A 27,408-nucleotide genomic window follows, 5' to 3' on the forward strand; every position below is an offset into this window, starting at 1 on the left:
TAAGAATTTTGTATCAAAATATCCAAAACCCACTTGCACAGTCTTTCAATTGTGTACTTAAATTATCCTAAATGTTTCCAAGAATTTGTAAATTCAGGGAAAATCACAATTTTAAATAGTGCCTGTCCCTTGTCACTTGTCGCCTGTCAATGACATAATATCTGCATTATCCCTGGTTTGGTCATTAACCATGGCGACAGACAACTGTGTAATGGCTAGCGGCACGTGACACTTGTCTGGTGTTTTCGAGATACCGAGAGCTCCACGTCTGCGACAAACTTGGACTCAACAGAGCTTCACGACTTGACGAGACGCCGCTCTTGTATGTAGGCTACTTTATTAGACAGGTGAGCAACTGTACATAAAAATAATTAATGTCATACAGTATAGCTCAACATGATGAAATGTTAGAATATGATCAGTGTTATTCTAATGTTGATCTAGCTTGCTGCTAGTCTCATACAGCCAACAAACTAACACATAGAATAACATTATAACTTTCAACTCAATCAAATGCAATTTTGTGTAACGTTAGACTAAGTTAAACAGTGCTGTGTTACCTCACAAGTTAAATTCGTCAAATAAACTGACCAGTTTGAGTAGTTATTCAGCACTTGCTGGTAGTTCGGTAGAATGAAATGTTCTCATTCCTATTTATCCACGGGACTTGCGTGTGGCGCTGATATCTGTCTCTCATTAGCAATCATGCCCTGCTTCATACCGCAGTCAAAATGTAAAATGTTTACTAGATGTGTTTTGTTTGCAGTTTTGCTAGTTTTTTTTTAATCAATTGAAAAATGGCAAGTAGCCATTTTTGTCAAGCATTCTGTCGTGAAGCTGGATTTTGTAGATGAATCAGCAGTTTAACACTCTTGTCATTGAGGTTTCAGCCGCTGGCTAGATGTGTCAGACCGTCTGGGTTTGAGAACAGCACGTCAGGGACGATAAGGACTATCTCTGAGGAGATCACAGCTTTTGCGTTCTTTTGGAAGCCTGTGCCATTCACTCCTGATAAAGGACAAAAACATGTACCAGCTAAAGTCGAAGAAGACCCTAAACTGCTATAGGCAGATAAATCCTGAAACTCAACCATGGGACAGGGCAACTGTGTGCTGCCTAACAATCAGAGAGGCATACTGCCAGACTCAGACTTCAGTCCCACAAGACCTTCTGTGTGAAGTCACTTAATGACTGACCTACAGATACACTTCTCCTTTGACTGTGTCCAAGGCTCAAGGAGTATGTGTAGTTAGGTAAATAGTTTAGCGACTTTGAAAAAGAATACAACTCTGTCTCAACAGTGGACAAACACTTTTGTTTGAGCAGCTGTTTTTTAGGAGACACACGATCCCCGAAGTGTGTATTTTGTTCTCCACAAGTGTCACCAATAATGATTTTTGGGATGCATGATATGCACCATTTTTTTTTTTTATCGTAAATTTGTAGGGATTTTTTTTAAATTTACTTACTTTACTAATTATACAGTACTGTGCAAAAGTCTTAGGCACATTAGTATTTCCACAGAGAAAAAATGGTTTTAAGCCAGTTATTTATATATTTTGCTGTAGTGTGTAAGTAGGAAATATCAGTTTACATTTCCAAACATTCCTTTTGCCATTAATTACAATAATCCAGTGAGATTTTTGTATGCACAAGGAGTCTGACATCAGCCGGCCTGCTCCACACAGAGATATGAGCTCACCATCATCATATATTTTAAATAAATATAAAATATAACTATGCATTTTTAAGCTGTTTACCTAATTCATGTTTAAAATGTAGTTAAATATAACAGTGTATAATACTAAATAAATCACTTTTCATATTTGGCAAATAAATAGAAATGTCTGTCTGTCTGTCTGTCTGTCTGTCTGTCTGTCTGTCTGTCTGTCTGTCTGTCTGTATCTATCTATCTATCTATCATCTATCTATCTATCTGACATTAGTTGCTGCTCCATTTCTGCCTGTTTACAATAGTACTAAAGGGAGATATCAATGAAAAGTGGGGACCGGTTACCGGGGCGACTAAAAGTGGACAGAGCAAGCCTCTCAGTAGCTTATTTGCCAAGGAGGCGTGAGAGAGGGGGAGCCAGGGGAGTGGAAAGGAAGGACAGCGTGCTGCATGTGTACAGTTACACACGAAAACACACACAGTCACAGACTACTCAGTCAGTCCAGGGAGACAGAGGCAGTGCTGGTGTCTCTGTTGAGTTCTGTCTCTCTGTTTTGCACTCAGCTGTATCCATTAGCCAAGATGCCGCAGAGAAAGAGGAGTTTCACTTTTGGAGCGTACGGCGGGTAAGAGCAAACGCTGTTTACCAAAACATTTCACATTCACTTTTCTCCTCTTACTCTGTGATGTGTAGTGTGATTATAAATAATCTGTCAGGATATCAGCCACTGATGTTACAGTCTCAGTAGGGAGATATGATAACGGCATTTTTGAATGTTAATGCATTGTAAAAGCAGTAGCACAGTGTAATCGCAACAAGCAGATTTGATTTCATCACTGGTATATATTTGAATGACAGACTGCTCTCTCAGAGTGCAATGCATTACGTTGGCTCTGGTGAACTGCTCTTCTGCAAGTAAACCGTGTTATTTAAGGCCATTATAACGGAGAGTGTAATTGAGTTTGGATTGAATTAAGACACTGCGGTTGACTGAAGCAGACATGCATCCATGCAGAAACCTTGTGTCTGCGAAGCAACCAGGGAGGTTAACGTAATCACAAGCTGTTTGCCCTATCAATCCGGCCTTGAGAATTCGATTAAGCCCTCATTAAGTGATCTGTTGATTCAGTTGGGAGGAATTCAAACCTGAGTTTCTGTTTGACTGAATACCCACAGGCTCCAGTGAGATTCCTCTGCCTGTTAAAGGATCCTGTCTGCTCAACAGGTGCAAGGCTGCAATATTTCAGCTCTGTGTTGTCAAGGACAAGTGTTATCTGTGCCTGCATAGCTGATCTGATCAGACCTGACCCACCACGACTGTCCTTAAATAGATGCATGCATTTCCAGTCAAAGGTTTAGACACATTTGACTGAATTTGTTTGTCGTGGTCGGTTGATCTACGTATAAAGGTGTATGCTTAAATGCTTGAAAATTGTTTTGGAGACCATTATAATTTGTGCCTGCACATAATTTGCTTTACAAAACACAAATCTTTATATATATAGAAGTTACACACTTTAATCCATGTAAGAGTAATAAAAGTTATTTATAAAATATAATTAAATGTCAAATGTAAAATATTAAGTTAATCTCTTTTCGTATTGAAAATAAATAGACATTAATTGCAACTAAATAATATTATCTTTTTATATTGTATGCATTTTAAAACAATAATAAAAAAAATCAACTGGTGGTGTATACAGCACTTTTAAGTGTTTGCTTCTCTGACTTTGTTGATGGAAGGAAATGTATTGATTTAGTGATCCTTTTTCTCATTTTGCTCAGTAAATTGTCTTTGGCTGTGTTTTGACATTTTCTTGGTCCTGAAGATTGCGAAATCTAAAAGACATCATTGAAAATTGCAATGGCTGTAGATAACAAGTTACAGTAACAGATTTGCTTGCAGGTGATTGGTGTTTACATGGCCTCATGCACATTTACAGAACACACTGAATAACTCATGTGATGTGATGTAGCTTCCTCACAAGACTATTATGCAGGTTTAGGATGCGGATCTGCATGTGAAGGTTCCCCTCAGGTGACCTGAGAATGAGAGATGGAATCATTTTCTAAATTTAGTCTGGTGATGCTATGCTAGCCCATCTCTTTGGCCTCATTGACTCTTAATGGAGTCTAATGAAATAAACAGCAGACCCAGACTTTGTCCCAGATCATGAAATGCTTTTTCTTTTCTTCTTTATCTCTCCCTCACTTTGGCACCTGGGTTGAGTCATAGGACTTGAATCCAGAGCTCTGAAAAAAGACTCTAAGTGGACCTTGTTTAGAAACAGCCATCTGGAGAAGCTACTTGTTTTGCAACCAATGGTGCCGATCGCTGGTTCTTGGAGGTCAGCAGATTCTTTATGCCCAATTTCAGTGTTCCAGTAGGGCAAAGAATGGGGCAGGAAGCAGACCGAAAAGAAGTGGCTAGGAAAGACAAATGACTTGAGTAGAAAAATGACCCTTTATTCATGCAATTTTCCTTTGATTCTGCCATGTTGGTTTGTACATTGTTTTCCATTACCACAAATATAATGCAGATTTTAGTTAAATGACAAAGATTAAAGGTGATTGTCTGCATTAGTTTTTCTAATGGCATTTTGAAGAGGCAGCTGAACCGGTTTTATGAGGTTTTTGTTTTGCATTACAAAGACCACGTGTGCACCTCTCAATGGTCTGTGACCACTCATCCATCTCTCTCAGTAAGGTTGCTAAACCAACACTAACCCCTCTGTCCTTTGTCTGATCTTCATCTGAATTTACAGTCACGTTCACATTCAGCGGCTGAATCGAAGACGTGACTGAAGATGGCTGGATTAATTTTAGTGTTATCTGAGGAGACAAAGACCGTTGATTAGTTCTGAAGGGCAGCTGTTAGACGCTTCCTGTAGATCACATAGATGGCTGTAATGACACATAACTCATTTTCAGCAGGGGAAGTTATTAAGAATTAATTGCATCTGATAATAGCATTGTTTTTTACCACACACTGTCTTGCTTTAGTGCCCAATTTTCTAAAGTGAATTTACCATCATATTGTCATCATTTGATGATTGGTCGATAAACAATGCACAAACTTCCATTGTGTGTGTGTTGTTGTTTTTTTTTGTGTGAACTTGGTACAATCTATAGTATGGAGTATATTGATACCACATTGGCTATTGGTCAATATGAGAGATTTTTTATTTATTCGATATTTATTTGTATATGCTTTATTTTTACACTTAGATAATCTTTGCTGTCATCTAACACTCAGTTAAAGTTCATCTTTAAAAATGCTAATAATTTAATAACACTGGTAAATGTAATCTTATCTGAAATCTCAAATGAATATCGATTTTTCATACTGTATGTTAATTTTGTGATGTCTAAATTCAAATTTATTATTTAAAATGGTTGATTTTTTATTTTAATTTAAAATTCTGTTCAAAGTTCGGAGTCAATACATTTTTTTTACATAAATTAAGAAGTATTTTTCACAAGGATGCATTAAATTGATCAAAAGTGATATAAAATACATTTAGAACCTTTTGTGAAGGATCATGTGACACTGGAAACTTGTAGTGATGGCTGCAGAAAATTCTGCTTTGCATTACAGAAATAAATTACATTTTAAAATAGCTATATTCAAATAGAAAACAGTTATTTTATATTTTAATTAAATTTTCACAATATTACTGTTTTACTGTGTTTTTGAACATATAAATCAAGCCTTGGTGAGCATAAGAGAATTCTTTCAAAGACATTAAAAAAATCTTACCATCCCTAAACTTTTGAACGGGCGTGTGTGACAAAATGGTATAGATATCAGCCGTTTATTTAGCCTGACAAGCCAGACCCACATCAAGATGTTGGATCTGGGAACACACCATTGGCAGGGCTCAATCCGAGGGCCGGGATAAACGGTTGTTTTTCAAATTTTCTATGCACGCAATAGGATTGCGCTACAACCAACCAGAGCAACGAAGAAGGTGACGTAGTCAGAGCGACGGACTTCAGTGCAGTTCTTTGTTCTTTCCTTAAAGAAAAGCTTAACTCCAAGTCTTCCAGAGTCGTGGCCAAAGCTGGTTTGAAAGACCGCTGTTCGCCAGCAGCAGCAGCCATCTTCTTTGTTTTCAAATAGCAGGGAATTCACGCGGAACCGTCACAACTCTGCCGTCATTATGTTAAGCCCGCCCACCGACTCTATACGTGATGTGATTGGCCTGTCTAGAGTTTGGTTTTTCCAGCTAGCAAGACAACGGAGAGTTGCTAGACGACCCTGGTTGCAAATTACATTTGCTGCAGCTAGGGTGCGTCTAGATTTCTAGGCTACCGTTTATTGGTTATCTGCCATAATGTGAAAATAATTGTATTTTATATAAATATATTAAATAATTATAAATACAATGCTGCTTTCATAGGGACGGTTTACATAACACGGTTTTCAAAACATATACGTTTTTATGGGTTTTGGCTGTTCATTTACGCGAAAAAGCAAACTTTTGAAAACGAGTTTCAAAGTATTTTAAACCAATGCCATTATTGTCTCCATGTAAACTTAACATTGGGAATTTGTGAAAGCGGTAACGTCATGGGTATTACGTGTTCAGTATATAGGCGCGCAGTTTTTCTTTACAAAGTGACATCTGATACTTCTGGCCTGGCATGCGTAATCCTGTATTTTTAGTAGTTTTCACGGATCCATGTGAACAGGTATCTTTTTAACGTTGTTGTCTGTTGTCAAAAATTCAAAGGAAACTCTCAATCAGTACTCATCCTAATTTACATTTATTTAGTGATTTCACCCCTAAGACCCTAGGTCAAATTTACAAATGTCCCGGATCTGACTGTCACGTGTTTCATGCATTCCAACCCTCCGTGTCACAGGACAGGTGCTGCTGCTGTCTTGATGAGTCTCGGCACCTGTGCTGTTGTGTAACACACAAATATGGACACACTTTGCTGAAACCTGAAGAACTGCGAGACAGTCTGTATGTGTTTTGGCACTCGTATGCATTCATGGCTGTCAAATTGTAGACTTGCGGCTGGTACCGATGCATGTGTCTTCAGCGTCTCAGTACAGTACATCCACTGTACTGTTACTCTATACTGTCTTTCTATGGCTACTTTCAGATGTTGTATGTTGACATCTGAGCTTACACTGGATATCAAGTTCTGCTTTGATTTTCATATTACGTATATCATTCAAACAAGATTCATTATGTAACAAGAGCACTGACACTCAAAGCATACAATTGGTATTTTTTGCTGGGACCAGAGTTGCTTGGACTCTGTGTTCCAGAGTTATGAAAAATTGATGGGCGTTTATGTAACGTTCTTGTTATGGTACACAGTGTGTTGGCATTGACTAGAGGGCCGTACTCTCAGTTAACTTGATCCTGTTCCCCAGACAGCAGGTGTAACTCCTTCCTCCTTAAACACTCACAGTATGAGACATTATATAGTGTCTTTCCACACTGACAAACTGTTTTTCCACAAGACACTTGCATCATTTCTTAGAACAAACCAGAATGTCGAGTTTGAAAAGAAGAAACATCTTTTTTTTCTGATGTGTTATCTCAAGAATGTCTTGTTTACCATATTGAGAGTGTTATACTCTATACCCAGAGGTCGTGTTAGACTTTCGCATTGTCCATCATTTTGACCCACAGGGTCGTAAAAATTCGCTCATAATCTATTATTGGCCTACACGTCATTTTAATTTTCATATTTCAATTATATGAAAATTAGACATTTAATAGCTTATGTTTTTGTTCACATTTTCATTTTTATTCACATACATACACATTTACATTTATTCATTTAGCTGACGCTTTTATCCAAAGCGACTTACAATTGCTATGTATGTCAGAGGTCGCACGCCTCTGGAGCAACTAGGGGTTAAGTGTCTTGCTCAGGGACACATTGGTGTCGGACCCGGGTCTCTCACACCAAAGGCATGTGTCTTATCCACTGCGCCATCACCACCCTTACATACAGGACAAGCGTATGCATTTATTTATTTATGAAGAGAAAGTTGAACAGAGACTGCGTCACTTTTCACTTTTCATCATGAATGTTTGTCCAATAAATCGCAATAAGCATTGTTACTTTTCATATGAAACAAAATCTCCGCTTTCAAATTCAATCATTTTTATTACAAAATTCAAACAACAAAAACCGTTTAATGTGACCAAAGTGCGGCAGTGCAAAGCTCAAATGAACCGATCATCTCTTCCTCTTTACTGCGTTACAGCACAAAATAGACAAGCATAAATATCTCTGGATATTTTGAAAGATACAGTAAAACTTATTGAAATCCGTATCATGTCTCATGTAATCGCTTAATCAGAAAAATGACGGAAAATTTTCGGTTAACGCAACCTCTGACTCTACCCAGAATTTTAGGGGTCAGTATGAATTTTTTTAGACTTCCACATACTGATAAGTCCAGTATGATTGTTTATTATCTATGTTGTTCATAATGTGCTTGCAATTAAAAAGCAATCCATCTAATTAACATGCATAACATTCGTTTATTCACGAAGTGCAACATTTGGGAGGAAGAAAACAAGGCATGCATTAAATTGATCAAAGGTAAAGACATTTTTACTGTACAAAACATTTCTGTTTTAAATAAGTGCTGTTTTTAACTTTCTATTCATCAAAGATTAATGAAATAGTTTGAAATAGTTAATGAAATAACTGTGATTGTTATCTGAATCTGAAAGTAAGTGTCTTTCAGATCCACCGTAAAAAAAAACAATCCCCCGGGCGAACCTGCGTGAGGATTTGTTTGGTTGTTATCATTCTGAATATAACATTAACATTAATAATAATAATAATGGTCCAAATCAGCATATCAGAATTATTTCTGAAGGATCATGTGACACTGATGTAATGATGCTGAAAATTCTGACTTTTTCAATAACAGAAAATAACACTGATTTACTCAAGGGGGTTGGACCAAATTAACATTTCAATAAAAAAACAAGTCAAAAAACAAATTTGTTAAGTTATATTGGTATTAAATTAATACCATCAGAGTGTGTTTCATTCATAGCATTCAAGTGTTTCTGCTTTTTCCATTTAGATTTATATAAAGTTCTGTCATGAAACTCTAGGTGGCGCAGGCTGAAAGGTCCTTAACTCAATCTGTTTGCAATCACATGATTCTCTATACTATAGGGCACAGCTGATTGGTTTCTGTTATATCAGTAGCCAATGAGCTTGCTGCTCAATCTTCAAATACTTGGTCAGCATTTGCTGTAGCAGTTGCAGCACGCTTTCAGAAACCATCCACCTTCCCCAGGTCCACCTGTATATAGTAGATCTGCTACGGGTAATTCATGTATGTTATATTGCACAGCAGCAGCAGGTCTTACTTGTTCACAGCAACGTGTTGTGTATGTATTGACAGTAGCAATACCTGTACTTGCTCTACAGCAGCAGCAATAACCAACAGCAGCAGCATAGCAGATCTATTCCACCAAGACAAAACATATCAACATTGTCAAAGCCAGCATGACAAACACGCCGAGAGTTGTAGAAATTTATTTTCCATCCATTCCATCCATTCATTCATAAAGTACATAAACTTTAACAAACACTTTATTTGTTTTGATGATTTATTTTTTCCATTTGAAGACCTCCGATGCAAATGCCTCTAAAAGCCACCTCTGTCAAAAATGAGATAATAATATTGAGTGAATGCTCTCCGCACATAGTATACGTTCATCAAATACTTTCACTTCAAACTCACTAAATCCCAGCCTCAGCCCATTCAGAAATGCCGGTACTTGGGTGGAAACAGACATAAGAGCCTGATAAAAATGTTAATATTAAACAAAGACTTTAGACGGACTTAGAGGCTTTTGGATCTGAAGTATTCATTTGTTTTTATTTTCTCATTCCTTTAGAGTTTACCTGAACCATAATTGGATGAGGCTTGCGAATTGTGATTTCTAAATTATAAATGACATCCAGCAGGTTCAGTGTGCTCTCTACTCCAGTAGCCCTGAAGTGTTTGAGACATGATTTATGATGTGCCTGCACCATGTTGCTGTACCACAGGGATCATACGATAAGACTTGATTGTCAACAAGCTTGTGTTAGTGCCATGTCAGCTTTAATATCAGATTCAGTAAGTCATTTTATCCCGTGTAGCTCCACTTAAATATCCTTTACAGTCTCAAATATTGACTGTCTCCTTTGTATCTCATACTGCACCCCTGCAGTCACTCAGAAACTTTTATTGCAGCGTTATAAATTTAAGCTAACAAAACCTTCTAGTTTCATATTCTCTGTTCCTGCAGAGGTTTAAGCCCCCCCCCCCCCTTAAGTTAAAACCCTCAAGTTTATGATCAGAATCCCAGTGATGAATTATACATCTTTTCTCTTGTTCCGCAGCAGAAAAGAACGCAGAGACTTCCACATACTGATAAGTCCAGTATGATTATGTATTATCTATGTTGTTCATGATGTGCTTGCAATTAAAAAGCAATCCATCCAGTTAACCTGCATAACATTAATTTATTCACGAAGCGCAACATTCAGGAGGAAGAAAACTTCCTGGCGTTGTTAAGATTAAGTTCAGTGCGAACTGTTGAGTCACATTTTAAATTAATTTATACTCACAGATATTTCATTTACAATATTTGTGAAAGAATTTCAGTGTCAAAAGATCATTTATATATTCAGGCAATTATTGGGCTTATTTGGTTTAATACGTCTGTAAATTTTAGCCTGCTAATGACTTAAATTTATTACGTACGCTGTTGAACTGTAATCCTCTGCGGCTATTTTGGCTCAATCGAAGGCTTTGCTTCATAGTTTTACCACACCCAGACTCAGTGTCCCCTTTATGGGGATTCTTTGTAACAGGAGAGGAGGTTAACATGAGTCCAAGGATGAAAAATATCAAGTTTTATGATTCTCCTCTGGGCTGCATGATGAGAGTTCTGATATATCCTCATCTTTTTATTGTCATCACTGATTTGTGAACATTTGGCAAGTTCATAAACATTGTAAATCCCGTGAATATAGCAAACAATAAAATGTCTAGATCTGTCACATAATTTACACACAGGTTGATGCACCAGTGTTCCCTGCAGGCTTCAATAGTTTGAATCTCTCGTGGTCTATTTATTGATGTGCCGTTTATGTGTTTGAGCTACTGGGGCTTTTACTGTTTATTTGCGGATATGAAGCGAAGCTAATTAAACCGGAGTGACTGTGAGCGTCCCTGCAGCACAAACGTGAGGACTGACAGTAATTATGCTTTGTAATGTACACACAGGACGTCTGTCTCCTTTTGTCAGACTGATTTTGTGGAATTGTTTGATGTTTGTGAACTGGTTTTATAAATGGATAAAAGCATAAAATGAAAACCTAGCAGCAAAAAAAAAACCAAAAACCAAACAGCTGTTGAGTTCGTTAGTTCACTATAACAAAATGAGCTTAAGTTTAACTGTAAAATATTGTAAAAACGCTATGTTAATAGGATAACAGTAAATCCCTGTACTAAATACAGGAAAAACTGAAAAGATCTTTCTGGTCATTTCATGTAATTTTTACAGTAAAATACTGTTTCTTAGTGGTTTATCACATCTTCTGTTGTTTAATGAATGTTATTGCATTATTTTAATGTCAGGTGTGTTACTACCGGTATGATAGCGTTTTGTGTTTGCGTGAATGACTCTGTGCACCTTCTGTATGCTAGTATAATTCAGCTTGTGGGAAGGCTACTTGTGATGAACTTCTTCATGATTCTTCATGTGGCTTCTTCCTTTACCACCTGCATTATTATGGTGGTTGTCAGTATATGTTAAAGGTACAAAATTGATTTTAGTAGCAGTGTGTGTTTTTGGATTTACCGGTTTAAATAGCAATTTTCCTATTTGTAAATTACAGTTTATACTGTAAAATGTACAGGTTTTTCTGTAAATATGTTTACATTTTTACTGTATTTTTTACAGAATGGATTTTTTTGTTGTTTGTAAAAACATCTCGGTTACTAATGTAACCCTCGTTCCCTGAAGGAGGGAACGGGAGATGTAATGTCAACGTGACGAGGTAATTGGGAAGAATAAACATGTGGAGAATAAACATATGGACTGGCCGGTTAGGGGCAGTGCAACATATGGAATGTCACTGGGGTGGCTCCAGCCTGAAAAGTGGGAGGCTACACCGGACAGTGACGGCAGTGGACTCTGCCAAGAGAAATACACGGGGGGTCACCGTAGGGAGCTGGTCGTGGAAGAATACGCATATGGGATCGCCACAGGATCACCACATATGGAACCCAGCCTAGCAAAAGTTACACAAGCACACAAGCACTAGGCCTGGCATCGGATGCTCCGTAACGTCCGACTACCAAAGGGGTGCGGAGGAACTCTACAGGGTTCGCCTGAGTGGGGAACTCAACTGGAGCAAAAAAGCGCACATATCCGCTTCATGTGGAGGGGAGTGGCGCAGCAAGCCGACACTAGAGCAGGAACTTCGGTGTTACTGGCTGGTTGAAGCGAGCACACAGGAGGAAACTGGCTCAACACGTAGGCTATAAAACCTAGCGAACGTGTTAGGTGTCGCCCAGCCCGCAGCTCTACAGAAGTCTGTCAGCGAGACATGTGCCAGCGCCCTGGAAGAAGCAACACTACTAGTGGACTGGGCTCTCAACCCAGGCGGGCAGGGCTTTGTAAGCCGAGGCGATGTTATCCACTATCCAGTGGGCCATCCTCTGCTTAGAGACAGCTTTTCCCTTCTGCTGGCCTCCGTAACAGACGAAGAGCTGGTCTGAGGTCCTGAGGCTTTGCGTTCTGTCCACGTATAGGCGCAGAGCGTGAACAGGACAGAGAAAAGTCATGGCTGGGTCGGCCTTCTCTGAAGGCAGCGCTTGCAGGTTCAACACCTGGTCCCACAAGGGAATGGTGGGAACCTTGGGCACGTATCCGGGCCAGGGTCTCAGGATCATGTGAGAGTTAGCCGGGCTGAATTCCAGGTACGATTTGTCGACCAAAAATGCATTCAGGTCCCCTATCCTCTTGATGGAGGCCAATGCAATCAGGAGTACTGTTTTAACTCCTCTGACTGCAAAGGTCTCTGAAGTGCCGAAAGGACCAGGGTCAAATCCCAAGAGGGTATAGAGTGTGGGTGAGGCGGATTTAGTCTCTTTGCCCCCCTCAGGAACCTGATGATCAGGTCATGCTTTCCCAGCGACTTACCTTCAACTGTATCGTGATGTGACGCGATAGCGGCAACATACACTTTAAGGGTGGAGGGAGACAGCCTTCGCTCAAACCCATCTTGCAGGAAGGAAAGCTCGGCTCTGATTAAGAAAGTTTGGGGGTTCTCCTCAAGAGAAAAACACCTCTCAACGAACAGGTTCCACTTCAACGCATAGAGACACCTCGTAGAGGGGGCTCTAGCGGAAGTGATGGTGTCAACTACCGCTTGGGGTAGGTCACCTAGAACCTCCACGTCCTGTCCAGGGACCAGACATGGAGTTTTCAGAGGTCTGGGCGTGGGTACCATAGGGTGCTCCGTCTCTGAGAGAGCAGGTCCTCTCTCAGAGGAATGGGCCAGGGAGGGCCTGTCGCGAGGAGCACTAGTTCTTGGAACCAAGTCCAGTTGGGCCAATACGGCGCAACGAGCAAGACCTGCTCCTCGTCCTACCTGACTTTGCACAAGGTCTGTGCAAGAAGGCTCACTGGGGGAAACGCATACTTGCGTAGGGCCCGGGGCCAGCTGTGTGCCAGTGCGTCCGAGCTGAGGGTGCCCTCGGTCAGGGAGTAAAACAGCTGGCAATGCCAACTGTCCGGGGTGGTAAACAGATCTACTTGTGTGGTCCCGAAACGCCTCCAAATCAGCTTGACCACCTGGGGGTGGAGTCGCCATTCTCCAGGTAGCACTTGCTGCCGTAAGTGCTCGTCGGCTGCACGGTTGAGCAGGCCCAGAATATAAATGTTACGAAGCAACCTCAGATACTTGTGACTCCAAAGGAAGAGATGGTGGGCGAGTTGTGACATGCAGCAGGAGCGTAGACCACCCTGACGGTTGATGTACGCAACGGTCACAGTGCTGTCCGTACGGACCAGTACATGCTTGCCTAGTAGTGACGTTTTGCAGCGGCCCATCGCAAGATGTACTGCTAACAACTCAAAGCAGTTGATGTGCCATTGCAGTTGAGGCCCCGTCCACAGGCCTGAAGCTGCATGCTCGTTGTGCGTGCCCTCCAGCCGGTGGCAGAGGCATCAGTGGTGACCACAGAGTGCCTGGAAACGTGTTCTAGGGGAACACCTGCCCGCAGGAACGAAGGGTCCGACCATAAGCTGAGAGTTTGACGACAGTGTGGGGTAATTTGGACCCTGCATAAGCCGCTCTGCCACCCCCATCTCGGGACTCGATCGTGGAGCCAGTGTTGGAGCAGCCTCATATGAAGCAATCCGCGGGCGTTACCGCGGCTGCAGATCCCATATGCCCCAGCAGTTCTCAGCCGCTGAGAAGCAGACAGGTTCCATTCGGCACATCCGGTCCCGGCGGACCGCAGCTGCTCCCAGCCGTCCACCGGACACAGACCATCCTGATGCATGCTGCCAAATTTGATTTGAGAGTTACTCTAACATCTAAAACTTTGGGGTCAAAATGAATACTTTTATTCAGCGAGGACATAATAAATTGATCAAATCTGGCAGTAAAGACAATTATAATGTTGTAAAAAAAATCTGTTTCCAATAAATGCTGTTCTTTTGAACTTTATATTTATCAAAGAATCCTAAAAAAAATGTTTTTATATATATAGCAGCATGAAAATCATCCATTTTGCAAATTTTCCATTTAGACCCATACAAGGTTGCAACAACATGAGAGTAATGATCTTTGAACAAGTTTTAGTGAAGTGTGAACCAAACACGCATACTTTAGGCTTGGTGCCTGAAGGCAAGAGAGCCTTGAGCCAAGGTCTTCACTGTTGGGTCACCTACATTCAATGGAAAAATTTAGACAGCCTAATGTGTTTCAGTTTGGCTGAGGGTTAATTACTGGACCTACCGAACTTTTATCAGGGTTCATTTTTTTTCCGATAATGAAACTGTGAAACAAAATCTCTCCTTAACTATCAGACTTTTCAAATGACTTAGATTAAGCAAGCCACATTTTGTCTCCCTTTGTAGTACACAAACAATATGAAATAGGGTTGGGCGGTATTTCGGTAATATCGTATACCGCAGGGTCTTAAAATAGCAACGGTATCAGTTTCAATAACGTCATTACCGGCACTTATATATAATATATAAATATAATTTATTCAATGCCTAAAAATGCTTATGTAGTTGTCATCAAGTGACAGTGTGGAGGAGAAAGAGAGAGAGAGAGAGAAGGGAGAGACGGTAAATACTGACACGGCAATTTGTAAATGTTGCAATAAAAAAGGTGATCGCGAGAGATGGAAACACCTAATGTCGCATCTCCGAAACAACCACCCACTCACTGCTGCGAGGATGCATTTTGCCCCGAGTTCATTAAATAAGCGCATTAGTTTATATTTGTTAAAATATTATAATGTTTTTTTTTTTTTACGTTGATAATGAAAACTGAGGGAGTCGGACATTGACCACTTAATCAAGTTTCATTTTGTAAAAGTCCTTTTTATTTTTTTTATTTTTTTTTTTACATTTTATTTATAGCAGTTTTTATACAAACACAAAACATATCCAAGTCTCACAAAATGTTTACAAAAAAATGTTATACATAAAATAAAATAAAAAACAAAAACAAAACAAAAACAACAACAAAAAAACACCCCCATCCCCCGCCCGCACCAGACAGAGAGAAGGAAATTACACTTTAAATCACTTAATCAAACTTTAAAAAAAAAAAAATAATAATAATACTTTGACAATGGAGTGAAGAAATAAAAGAGATAAGTCATCCATATTACAAATATGCCCAAACATATTTCAACTCTTAGAAAGATACTTAAGGAAGGGGCCCCAGACTTTATCAAATTTTTTAGAAGCATCAGCTTTAGAAAACCGAATCCTTTCGAGCTTGAGGGCAGCAACCATTTCAGCCAGCCATTTATGAAAGCTGGGTGGTACAATGGACTTCCAGTCCATCAAGATCACCCTTTTTAAAAGTCCTTTCTTTAAAGTGAATTTCGTTTTGTATAAATTGTATCTTAATTTTAATAATTTTTTATCAACCAATTGCCTGGATTTAATAAATAAGAATCAAATATAGCAGACAACTTAATCATGACATGATCGTGCGCTGGCACGCCGCGGTCACTTGCATTGAAATCTCATCATAAATTAACCGAAATATAGTGTATGTCTCACAGACATGACAGATAGGCCTATATCTAAATAAAGCTTGAAATTTCATTAAACGAAACAATTCAAAACGAAAAGAAATAGGCCACTCGCTGATTATTTAATCCATGATGTGCATTTCTCTCTATGCGCGTTCATAAGGAAATGGCGATCATCAAATTAAATTAAACTATTCAAAACGAAAAGAAATAGGCTAGCCTACTCTCTGATTATGTAATCCATGATGTGCATTTCTCTCTATCGTTCACTATGAAGATGGCGATTCATCAATTTCTTTAAACGAAACAATTCAAAAGGAAAAGAAATATAGGCAGCATACTCTCTGATTAATCCATGGTGTGCATTTCTCTCTATAGGTGCGTTCACTACGGACATATCAATCGTCAATTTCTTTAAACGAAACAATAAACAATAAACGCAAAATCAACAAAATGTCGCATTTTTTTGCGATCCTGCATAATTCCTAATTTAACCGCAAAATAATCACAAAAATAAATAAAAAAAGACCTCACAAAACATTAAATTATAATCACCCAATTGAAATATCTTTAATTAATTAAAGTTTCAATGCATTTTTACGTGGGTAGCCTACAGATGTTGCGCACGCGTGATGTCAGTGAGCCGTCTGTCAGAAACATGGCGAAAGAAAATGCGTCTCTCCTGCCCTCTCACATAAGCGCCCAGGTTCCCTTTCAAGGGAACTCGAGCTGCGTTGAGACGCGGTGGGAACGCTCTGCGTGATTGCGTCGTGAAGCACGTGTATAATCAGTCCAATGGAAGAGCGAGACGTCATAGGCGGGTGACGTCATAGACCAGGAAGCTATAAAGCACACCAGAAAACAGACCGCGACAGCTTCTGTTGCCTTCAGCAAGCGCTCTCTGTATACTGTCCTTGTCTATTTACTGTTTTCTGTCACAAGCACATTATCTATCTATATATATATATATATATATTATGGCGAAACAAGAATTCAAGCATTGTGTTGTCCCTTGCCCTCGTTTCATCACGGGTGGGGACTCATATCAGCTTTGTGTTGCTTGTCTGGGAGTGGAGCATGCCCAGTCAGTTCTCGAGGGAGCTGACTGTGAGCATTGCGAGAAGCTGTCCGTGAGGACGCTCCGCTCTCGCCGGGCGTTCTTTGAGGAGGACAGTTCGGTTCGCGCTCCCCGAGGTGCGGGTCCCGCTGCTGCCGAGGCACAGCGAAGGCTTTCATCTTGGGGTTCGCATATGGATCTAGTAGCGGGGCTTGAGACGGGCCCAGCCCTTTCTCAACCCTTACCTGCTGGATCCGGTGCCTCTGCCCAGGAAGGAGCCCGCGCTGCGGCTTCTCCTTCCCAGGTTGGGGCACCATTGCTGAGGCTATCCAGTTCTGAGGATCTGGATGTCGTCAGTGTTGATATGGGGGATTTTGAGTCTTCGCCAGCTCATGCCTCCGGTAATGATGAGGAGCTTATGGAGGTTTTATCTCGTGCTGTAGCTAGATTAAATATTGAATGGCCAGCCGATGATTCTCAGAGTGTCACTAAGAAAAGTTTATTAGATGAAAGATTTCTACCATCTAAAACACAGCCTCCACGTCGGGGACTCCCGTTTTTTCCCGATCTCCACAATGAGGTTTCGAGATCGTGGAATAAACCGGCGTCATTCAGAGTATTTAACCCACAAACTTCCAACTACAGTAATGTTTTGGGTGCATCTGATTATGGTTATTTGACGGTGCCGCGGGCTGAAGAGACGCTCGCGAGCTATCTCTCTCCCGAGTCATCGTCATCATTAAAAGCCCCGACGTTACCCACCAAGCAATTAAAATCTACATCTTCGCTGGTGGGTAAAGCTTATTCGGCAGCAGGTCAGGCTGCGTCATGTCTGCACACTATGTCTATACTGCAGGCATACCAGGCTGATCTGCTGAAGGATATCGATGAACGTGAGGAAGTCAGCGCTGACGCAATTCGAGAATTGCGTCGCGCAACAGACCTGTCTCTCCGGGCCACCAAGGAGACGGCCAAATCAGTGGGCCGTTCTATGGCAGCCCTGGTGGCCACGGAGCGGCATCTTTGGTTAAATCTGTCTGATATAAAAGATAAAGATAGGTCTGTTCTTCTGGACGCACCACTGTCACCTTCAAGTTTGTTCGGCGACGCTATCAATTGTGTCGTCGATAGGTTTCAAGAAACGAAAAAACAATCGGCTGCGTTCCAGAGGTTTCTTCCTCGACGATTCGATGTCCCCGAGACTGCTGGGCGGAAAATGATTATTAAATCTGAGCAGTCTCGTCCGAGTACAAGCTCCTCACAGCACAGAGTGCATCAAAAACAGAGCGTCGCCACTCGGGCTCCTCCACAATCTGGGGAACCTGGGTGGCGGTCGCAGTCCAGGCCAGCTAGGGGTAGGCAAGATCTGAGGACTGTCATCTCTAAGAAGGCTTGGGCTAAGAAGAAGTCCTGACGCCCAAGGCGTCAGGCTTCTGAGGGTGGTCCCCTCCGAGGAGGGACGATTTCGAGAAATCATTCATCCTCGGCACCCTCTGGGGGGCGATTCTCTGAGGAGAGTCGCAGCGCTGCCACATCGGTTGTTCCCTGCCGGTTCGCCACTTCAGGGCACCGAGGTGTCAGCGTCCCCATACGATTCTCCAAGGAGGATCGTAGAACGGTCAGTTCGGTTGTTCCCTGCCGGTTCGCCGCTTCAGGGCACCGAAATGTCCGTACAACCGAATCCCGAGGCCAGTCTCGAGATTAAGGTCATGGTCCCCTTAGTAGAATATCTGGCAGCGTGGAAACGACTGCCAAATATTTCTCAGTGGGTCCTGCATATAATAGAAAAGGGTTACAGAATTCAGTTCGGTTCTCGTCCGCCCAGATTTCAAGGGGTCCTTCCCACAGTGGTGGACCCAAGGCAGGCTCGGGTCATGGAGCTAGAAGTACTGACGCTTCTGCAAAAAGGGGCTATAGAAAGGGTTTCTCCTCCCAGCAGAGAGTCAGGGTTTTACAGCCGTTACTTCATCGTTCCCAAGAAGGATGGGGAAGAAAAAAAAGATAAGGTTGCGTCCTATTCTAGATCTGCGTCAGTTAAACAGCAGAGTTCAGAAACTCAAGTTCAAGATGCTTACACTCAAACAGATTGTATCACAGATTCAGTCCGAGGACTGGTTTGTCACAATAGACTTGAAGGACGCTTACTTTCATGTATCCATTCATCCTCATCACAGGAAGTTCCTGAGGTTTGCTTTCGGGGGCGAAGCATACCAATATCCGGTCCTTCCATTCGGCCTAGGTTTATCACCCCGCACCTTTACGAAATGCGTGGATGCAGCGCTGGCTCCTCTGAGACTCCAGGGCATTCGCGTATTAAACTATATCGACGACTGGTTGATCCTGGCTCGTTCCGAGCAGTTGGCAGTTCGGCATCGAGATGTCGTTCTGTCTCACATAAAGAGGTTGGGGTTGCGGCTAAACACCAAGAAGAGTGTGCTCCTCCCAGCCCAGAGGACCACTTTTTTAGGGGTGATGTGGGATTCGACAACTATGCAAGCACGATTGTCTCCAGCACGTATTTCTGCGATTCTCACAGCCGTAAAGATGGTAAAACTAGGCCAGTCACTCACTGTGAAACAGTTCCAGAGACTGGTGGGTCTCATGGCAGCTGCGTCCAACGTAATTACTTTTGGCCTTCTGCACATGAGACCCCTGCAGTGGTGGCTCAGGACCAAGGGGTTTTCTCAGAGGGGAAATCCGTTTCGCACGATCAAGGTCACGCGGTTATGCCTACGTGCCTTGGTCATGTGGAAGAAACCTTGGTTCCTCGCCCAAGGCCCAGTATTGGGGGCTTCTTGTCGACGCGTAACGGTATCGACGGATGCTTCCCTCACAGGCTGGGGGGCGGTCATGAGTGGCCGCTCGGCGACAGGTGTCTGGCAGGACCATCAGCTTTCGTGGCATATAAACCGACTAGAGATGATGTCGGTATTTCAGGCTCTCAAATAATTCCTGCCAGACCTGAGAGGCCATCATGTGCTTGTCTGCACAGACAACACATCGGTGGTCTCTTACATCAACCATCAAGGGGGTCTGAGGTCCAGATTATTATGCAAACTGGCTCATCAGATCCTCCTATGGGCCCAGTGGAAATTACTGTCACTCAGGGCAGTTTATATTCCAGGGTGTTTGAATGTGGGAGCAGATATCCTGTCAAGGCAGGGGCTGAGGCCCGGGGAGTGGAGACTTCACCCCGAGGTGGTGGAGCTCCTATGGGAGAACTATGGTCAAGCTCAGATAGATCTTTTCGCATCTTACGATACAACCCATTGTCAGCTTTGGTTCTCCCTCACATATCCAGCTCCTCTCGGACTGGACGCTATGGTACAGGTGTGGCCGAGGCTGCACCTGTACGCATTCCCCCCGATATCATTGCTTCCGGGAGTTCTGGAGAGGGTTCGCCAAGAAGGGGCTCATCTATTATTAGTAGCGCCGCACTGGCCGACCCGAGTGTGGTTCTCGGACCTAGTGTCCCTTCTGCACGGCTCTCCCATGGAGATTCCTGTCAGAAGGGACTTGTTATCTCAAGCAGGGGGCACGATATTTCACCCTCGCCCGGAGTTGTGGAAACTGTGGGCTTGGCCTCTGAGGGGGCCCAGCACTTAGAATCCGGTCTCTCGACTTTGGTCGTTGAGACCATCCTTCAATCCAGAGCTCCTTCCACGAGGAAACTATATTCATTGAAATGGAAACTGTTCTCTACATGGTGTGGAGAACGTTTTTTAAATCCTGTTAACTGCCCGGTTGGTACAGTTCTCGATTTCCTACAAGACCGTTTCTCTGCTGGATTATCTCCCTCCACCTTAAAGGTGTACGTAGCGGCTATATCTGCTTATCGCTCCCCTCTGGGGGCTTCTTCTCTTGGGAGAGATCCTCTTATTATTCGTTTCTCCGTGGTACATTGAGGCTGAGGCCTGCACTGCACTCTAGAGCACCGGCTTGGGATTTGGCCTTTGTACTTGAGGGTCTGGCCCTGGCTCCCTTCGAGCCTATTGAAGAGGTTTCAGAGAAGTTCCTTACACTAAAACCTCTATTTCTTCTCGCTATTTCTTCTATCAAGAGAATTGGAGATCTGCAAGCCCTGTCGGTGGCTCCTTCATGTTTGGAATTTGCACCTGGTATGGTGAAAGCATTTTTACACCCTAGGCCGGGTTACATTCCTAAGGTCCCCACTAATGTGGGGGGCCCTATTGTGCTGCAGGCTTTTTGCCCTCCACCTTTCATTACCCCAGATCAGGAAAGTCTCAATCTGTTATGTCCCGTTAGGGCTTTGGATGCCTACGTTCACAGAGCTGCCCTGTGGCGTAGATCAGAGCAGTTATTTGTCTGCTTCGGTTCAACCAAGAAAGGTTGCCCTGCATCGAGACAGGTAATGAGCAAGTTGGGTAGTTGAGGCTATCTCACTTGCTTATGAAGCGGCCGGACAGCCTTCACCTATGGCTGTCCGCGCCCATTCTACTAGGAGTATGGCTGCCTCTAAGGCTTTAATTTCAGGGGTTTCCCTTCAGGACGTTTGTAATGCGGCAGGCTGGTCCTAACCGCATACATTTGTCAGATTTTACGACCTAGACCTCTCCACTCCCGGGGCTAGGCTGCTTGTTTCTTAGTGTGCGCAAGGACTCCACACAGAACGGGGATTTCTCTTTATGGCGTAGTGGATATGGGGTTCCCACCGCGTCTCAACGCAGCTCGAGTTCCCTTGAAAGGGAACGTCTCAGGTTACGTATGTAACCCTTGTTCCCTGAGAGGGAACGAGACGCTGCGTTCTCCTGCCATACTTCCTGCATGCCCTGATCGACTTGCTTCAGGCCTTTTCAGAAGCTGTCGCGGTCTGTTTTCTGGTGTGCTTTATAGCTTCCTGGTCTATGACGTCACCCGCCTATGACGTCTCGCTCTTCCATTGGACTGATTATACACGTGCTTCACGACGCAATCACGCAGAGCGTTCCCACCGCGTCTCAACGCAGCGTCTCGTTCCCTCTCAGGGAACCAGGGTTACATACGTAACCTGAGACGTTTTCATTGGGCAGTACGGCAAACTTATTAACGCGTTTAACATGATTGAATGACATAACAAAAAATATGATATGCTCGATGGTACTAAAAAGATTTATTAAAAGCGCAGTATACCGTGAAAGGGAACTAAATTCAGCCAGTCGAGTGACACTCTGTCTCTGACTGCAAGTGTGTGTGTGTGTGTGTGTGTGTGTGTGTGTGACTGACTGACTGAATGACTGACTGCGTGTCACCGCCTGTCGGCCTAGTTAGAATATTGAATTCTCTTCAAAGTGCTTGAACAAATACACATAGCTACAATTACTTCAAAATATTCATCTTGGCAAGTATTTACGTAAAACAATCAGTAATAACTGATTGGGACGTTTGTCATTACTGTAGTAGGTCTTAAAGTGACAGTAACCTAATTTACCTGCTGTTGTTAATGTTAATCAAGCACCAACAATAGGCTACAGCACAATTTTAAAAAAAGAATTTGATTAGACCAAATAAACAAGCTTTATGCATTTTTTGTGTGATCTGTGTCATGTATGACTATTGTGCATCTGACATAATACTATTATGGTAAATGTGATGTCCTAATTATAAAATATAAAAATCGCAATTTTTTCACAAATTTCTGGAAATTACCACCACAAAATCAGTCATTTTGATCGCAAAAATCACATAAAAAAATCGTGAAATCCTGGAGGGACTGGATTATGTAATCCATGATTTGCATTTCTCTGTATATATGCTCGTTCACTAGGAGATGGCGATCGTCAACTTAATCTTTGCAGCAATGGACGCGTTTCACCGGATTTACAAATGCAATTCTTGCTTGTTGCTTGTTAATTTAATTTAAATTAATTAATAAAATGAATACAATTGTCATAATTAAAATAATTAAATATTATTAAGTGTCCCATTTTTGCTCATTTATAAATAGTATTTATATCTACCACCCCCTCAGCACCTGGGTTAAAAAATTATTTGGCGCAACCATATTATAACGGCCCACGTATTAAAAATAGTCGAGTCTAAATAGGGCTCCGGCTCATATTACATTTAATGCCGTCAGCCGTGATCAGACACAACGGATAACTATAACTTATGGATAACTAAAGTGCATTAAGTACAAAATTAGTTGTTCCAATCTAGTAGACTTTAAGTATACCAATTTAGGGGCCGGATGTGCCGAATGGAACCTGTCTGCTTCTCAGCGGCTGAGAACTGCTGGGGCATATGGCATTTTTTTTTTTTTGCCCGATCTGGTATTCAGTTTCTGAACGGTGTAGGCACAAGCCAACTGCTTGGTGACGCTGTCTGAGCCTTATGTCATAATTTTTAATTAGTCACGGTAATATCGTATACCCCGGTAAAATAGGGAGGAGGTTTTATGGTATCAAAATTTGGATACCGCCCAAGCCTAATAAACAAAAAAACAAGCTATGAGTCAGTAAATGAAATAAAGCTGTGACACTGTTGGTGTGAGGCTCTTTCTTCTTAGCAAAAGGCTGTGCTGTTTTTAAGCCGCCTTGCATCATGAGAACTACGATCTTGTGACTGACTACTATATTCATTATAAATAGGGGGGGGGGGGGGGGTATTTAGGTTAAATGTTAGTATTTTCAATGCTAGTCAGTGCATTATTTACAGTGTTCAAAGACACATTCATAGAGTATTACCTGTGAAATAAAAACTGAAACAATGACCTCCCCTTTTGAAACCACACACTGCCTCCGCTTTGTCAATAGTATCAAACATGTATATGGACTTGAGGTGAGGATATACTATAAATAAGCAGGAAATGTAGTTTTGTATTTTAGCACTTTACCTCTGTGGAAATGTGCTTTGATGTACTTGACTCTGAGTGCCACTAAAGGGGTCAGCGTTTAACATCAGCTGTCTTATTTGAAAAGAGAGGCTGTCAGAGGACAATCAACATCTGTGACATCAATTGTCCTCTTGTCTATTATGAGGAGGTGAGACAGGATATCAAATTCAAAGTCCACTGCTGTCAACAAAACACACACACACACACACACACACACACACACACAGCAGTGATGCTTTCAATTCATTTACATTATGTTAGTGCTTTTGTGTCTAAGAGAAACAACCCTGGATCTATTTCTGGCTCCGGGTCAGGAATACCTCAGATGTTAGCTGGTATAGTATGAATCCTGATAGTATGCAGCCTAATCCATGACAGAGAGGTTCTTGAAAAGATGGATTGCCATAAAGCAGGGGACTGTACCGCCTGTCTTACTGAACGGGGGGATGTGCACTTAAAGTAAAACACACTGGAGATGAGAATACCTAAATATCAGCAGGGGAAACACATGGAGAACAACTGAGATGTCTGAAAACAAATATATATGTATATATATATATAAATATATGTGTGTCTGTGTGTATATACATGTGTGTGTGTGTGTGTGTGTATATTATATATATATATATATATATATATATATATATATATATATATATATATACACACACACACGTATACCCTTGTGAAAAAACCTTACTCCAAATTGTATTTAAAATACTTTTATTTCATATAAGTACAAATCCATTAACATATACTGACCTATCGCTTTAGACTTACTGATATAAATATTATAATTAAACTTTATTTGGAGTAGTTCTTTATTGCACAATGCACATTTCTAAATGTTAAGCCCAGTGTGTTTTAATATCACTATTAGTAAGGATAGTAGGATCACTATTTAATATCAGTCTTTAAATGCAAGATATTTAAAGTGTACCTAAAGTATACTTGTAATAGTTCCACTTTAGCACAGTCAAATATACACAAGTACATCCTTAGTTAACCTCAGCACTAATTCTGGATAACTAAAGCGCATTAAGTACAAAATTAGTTGTTCCAATTTAGTAGACTTTAAGTATACCAATTTAGTGTACCAAAAGTTCAATTGCAGGGTATTCATATTAAGTACATAAATATGTAAATGTATTTGTAGTATACTTAGCATAAAATAAATATATTTCAAATACATTTTAGTATATTTATTTTTCACTAGGGTTAGTATATTGCTGTTTTTAGTTTGCTTCCCATGTGTCGTACAGTTAAGCGATTTTAATCTTGTGTGTTGCTGTAATGCATGCAAGAAGTGCAGATTTACGGTGTAATTCAGTTGTCAAGCGAGTGTTGCATCACAACACCATCTGCTGGTGGCCAGGATCATGTCTCAGTCAACATTTTCCCCACACAATTGGCAGATTTTTCATGTAGTATAAGGCAAAAAAGTAATTTATTAAAACATCAACATCAATTTTAGTCACTGCTGACTGTTTTTCATGTAATTTTATATGGTACTTGATTGCTTTCAAATGTTGACTGAGGTGAAATGGGTCCACTTTAGAAACAAATCACTAAAATGTATTTAATTAAAAAAACTACAACAACAATGAATTCTGTTTTATTCTACATGGGAATGGTCACCCGCTTATGATGGCTGGCATATTGAAATCATATGACCAGTTTTCGGATACAGTATAAATACATCATAGGAGATAAATTTGCCATTTGGCAAGGGTAAACAAACTTTTTGATATCTATGGAAAAATTATGACTGTTATATTCCCACCCTGTTTTTCAACTAAATCCCCAAAAAACATTGTAATTCCAGGACAGTAGTTTGGTATTCAGACCACCAGCTGTAGCTACTATGTTGAGAGCACAGGTGCAAGAAATTGAGTTTTTAATTAAAATTGTCTTTTGTCCTTTCAGAGTTGACAAGACATTTTCCAGAGCCAGAAGTTTGTGGTAAGTACTGTCTTTTTCATTTAACGTAGCCATAGCCTGTTCAGCCGTCCCAGAAACCACAAGCTTTTATGCTGTTTTGCTCAGGGGTATCAGCCTGGAAACAGTTACAGAGGAAAGACAATTTCTGTCTGCTGTAAGTGACTTGGAAGGAAACCATCCAAAGCCCTTTACTGTTGTAGCTGCTTCTTCTTTCATAATGTCATTTAGATTTCATATTTATTTCATTGCCAATTTAAAGCTGCCTGTTGGAATAACCCCTCTGGTTACTGTTGCAGGGTTGTGCACCATTCAGAATTGTATTTAGAAAAAGCATTTTAAATTTTAATTCAATTCCTGAGTTTGAATTAATTTAATTTAGTGAAACATGATACAGAATTGCTTTACAAATTATCATTCAAAGGGATTCTTATAGTTCTTAAAATTTTTCAAAGAGATTCAAAAAGTTTGAACATTTGTGAACCAGATGGATGGATGGACGGACAGACAGACAGATGATAAATAGATGGATAGACAAACAGATAGACAGAGAGATAGATGGATGGATGGATGGGTGGATAGATAGATGGGTACTATAGGCAGATAGATGGATGGATGGATGGACGGATAGATAGATGGGTATAGGCAGATAGATGGATGGATGGATGGACGGATAGATAGATGGGTATAGGCAGATAGATGGATGGATGGATGGACAGATAGATAGATGGGTATAGGCAGATAGACGTATAGATGGACAGATTGATTGATTGAGAGATGGTTAGAAGGATAGATAAGATAGACAGAAAGAAGAATAGATGATAGATTTCTAGACAGACAGACAAATTGATACAGACGTATAGATGGATAGATACAGTAGATATAATCTAATTCCAACTGATGAGATAGTCAGTTCTAAAATTCTAACTGGTTTCTACTCTGTATCTTAAATGTCAAGACATGTAGGGTTGATTGACTCTGCTCAGGGAATCCCACAAAGCTGTACAGAGGGAGGACAGACAGATGAAGTGTTTTTGATGCATGCAGTGGTTTTGGGATGAGAAAGGTCCGGAGCGCAGAGGACATGCTGCAGTCTTGTTGCCACAGCGACAGCAGACAGCTCTGCAGTGTTGGCAGGACAGTCGCTGAGGCACACATGCGGCACTCTCACGCCCATGTCTGTGTGAGTGAGAGTGTGTGCTGGCAGGCCGTGTGTAAAGGTCTGCTCAGGATGCCAGGTACAGATGGACTGCAGCCTGAAGGTCAGTCCTAACAAACCCATCGGATAAACCAGATTCCCGGCTCCCATGGCATCCGTCCCTCCACGTGTAACCTCAGGACCAGCCTGCATCAGTCTACGTCTCTCTATCAGACAGCTTGCAGGACGAGAGACCTAACGCGTCTATCCTTCTTCACTGTTTTCTTCTGAAGGCACAGAGCAGTTGAGGACAACTTGAGGATAGATCTTCAGACTTATGACACTGACGTTTGATGGCGATCGCAGCGTTTAACATCACGCATCAGTGGCTTTGTGATGGGATTTGACAGTCAGTCTGTTGCTGGAACTGCGGTTTGTTTATTAATTTTTTGGAGCTTGTGCGGACAGGATGCAAAACGT

The 27,408-nt window shown here is 41.4% G+C and overlaps 1 protein-coding gene across 22 annotated transcripts in view; it reads left to right on the top strand.

Annotated features, from left to right (window-relative positions):
- The window catches only part of rap1gapa (RAP1 GTPase activating protein a), a 144,412-nt gene that overhangs the window by 49,277 nt on the left and 67,727 nt on the right, over positions 1-27,408 (top strand). For 14 of the 22 annotated variants that reach the window (XM_077218222.1, XM_077218191.1, XM_077218195.1 and 11 more), the window contains exons 1-2: positions 1,989-2,298; positions 25,779-25,814. Coding sequence is in view for 13 of the 22 variants with exons in the window: in XM_077218191.1 (XP_077074306.1) it covers positions 2,123-2,298; positions 25,779-25,814 (212 nt within the window). In the remaining 9 variants the exon portion in view is untranslated. Of the gene's footprint in view, positions 1-1,988; positions 2,299-25,778; positions 25,815-27,408 lie in introns of those variants that run through there. The other 8 variants (XM_077218217.1, XM_077218213.1, XM_077218220.1 and 5 more) reach the window with 1 other exon arrangement.

The sequence above is a fragment of the Siphateles boraxobius genome, unplaced genomic scaffold (genome assembly GCF_051911475.1).
Source record: "Siphateles boraxobius isolate OS27281-9 unplaced genomic scaffold, OSU_SipBor_1 77, whole genome shotgun sequence".
Classification (NCBI taxonomy): domain Eukaryota; kingdom Metazoa; phylum Chordata; class Actinopteri; order Cypriniformes; family Leuciscidae; genus Siphateles; species Siphateles boraxobius.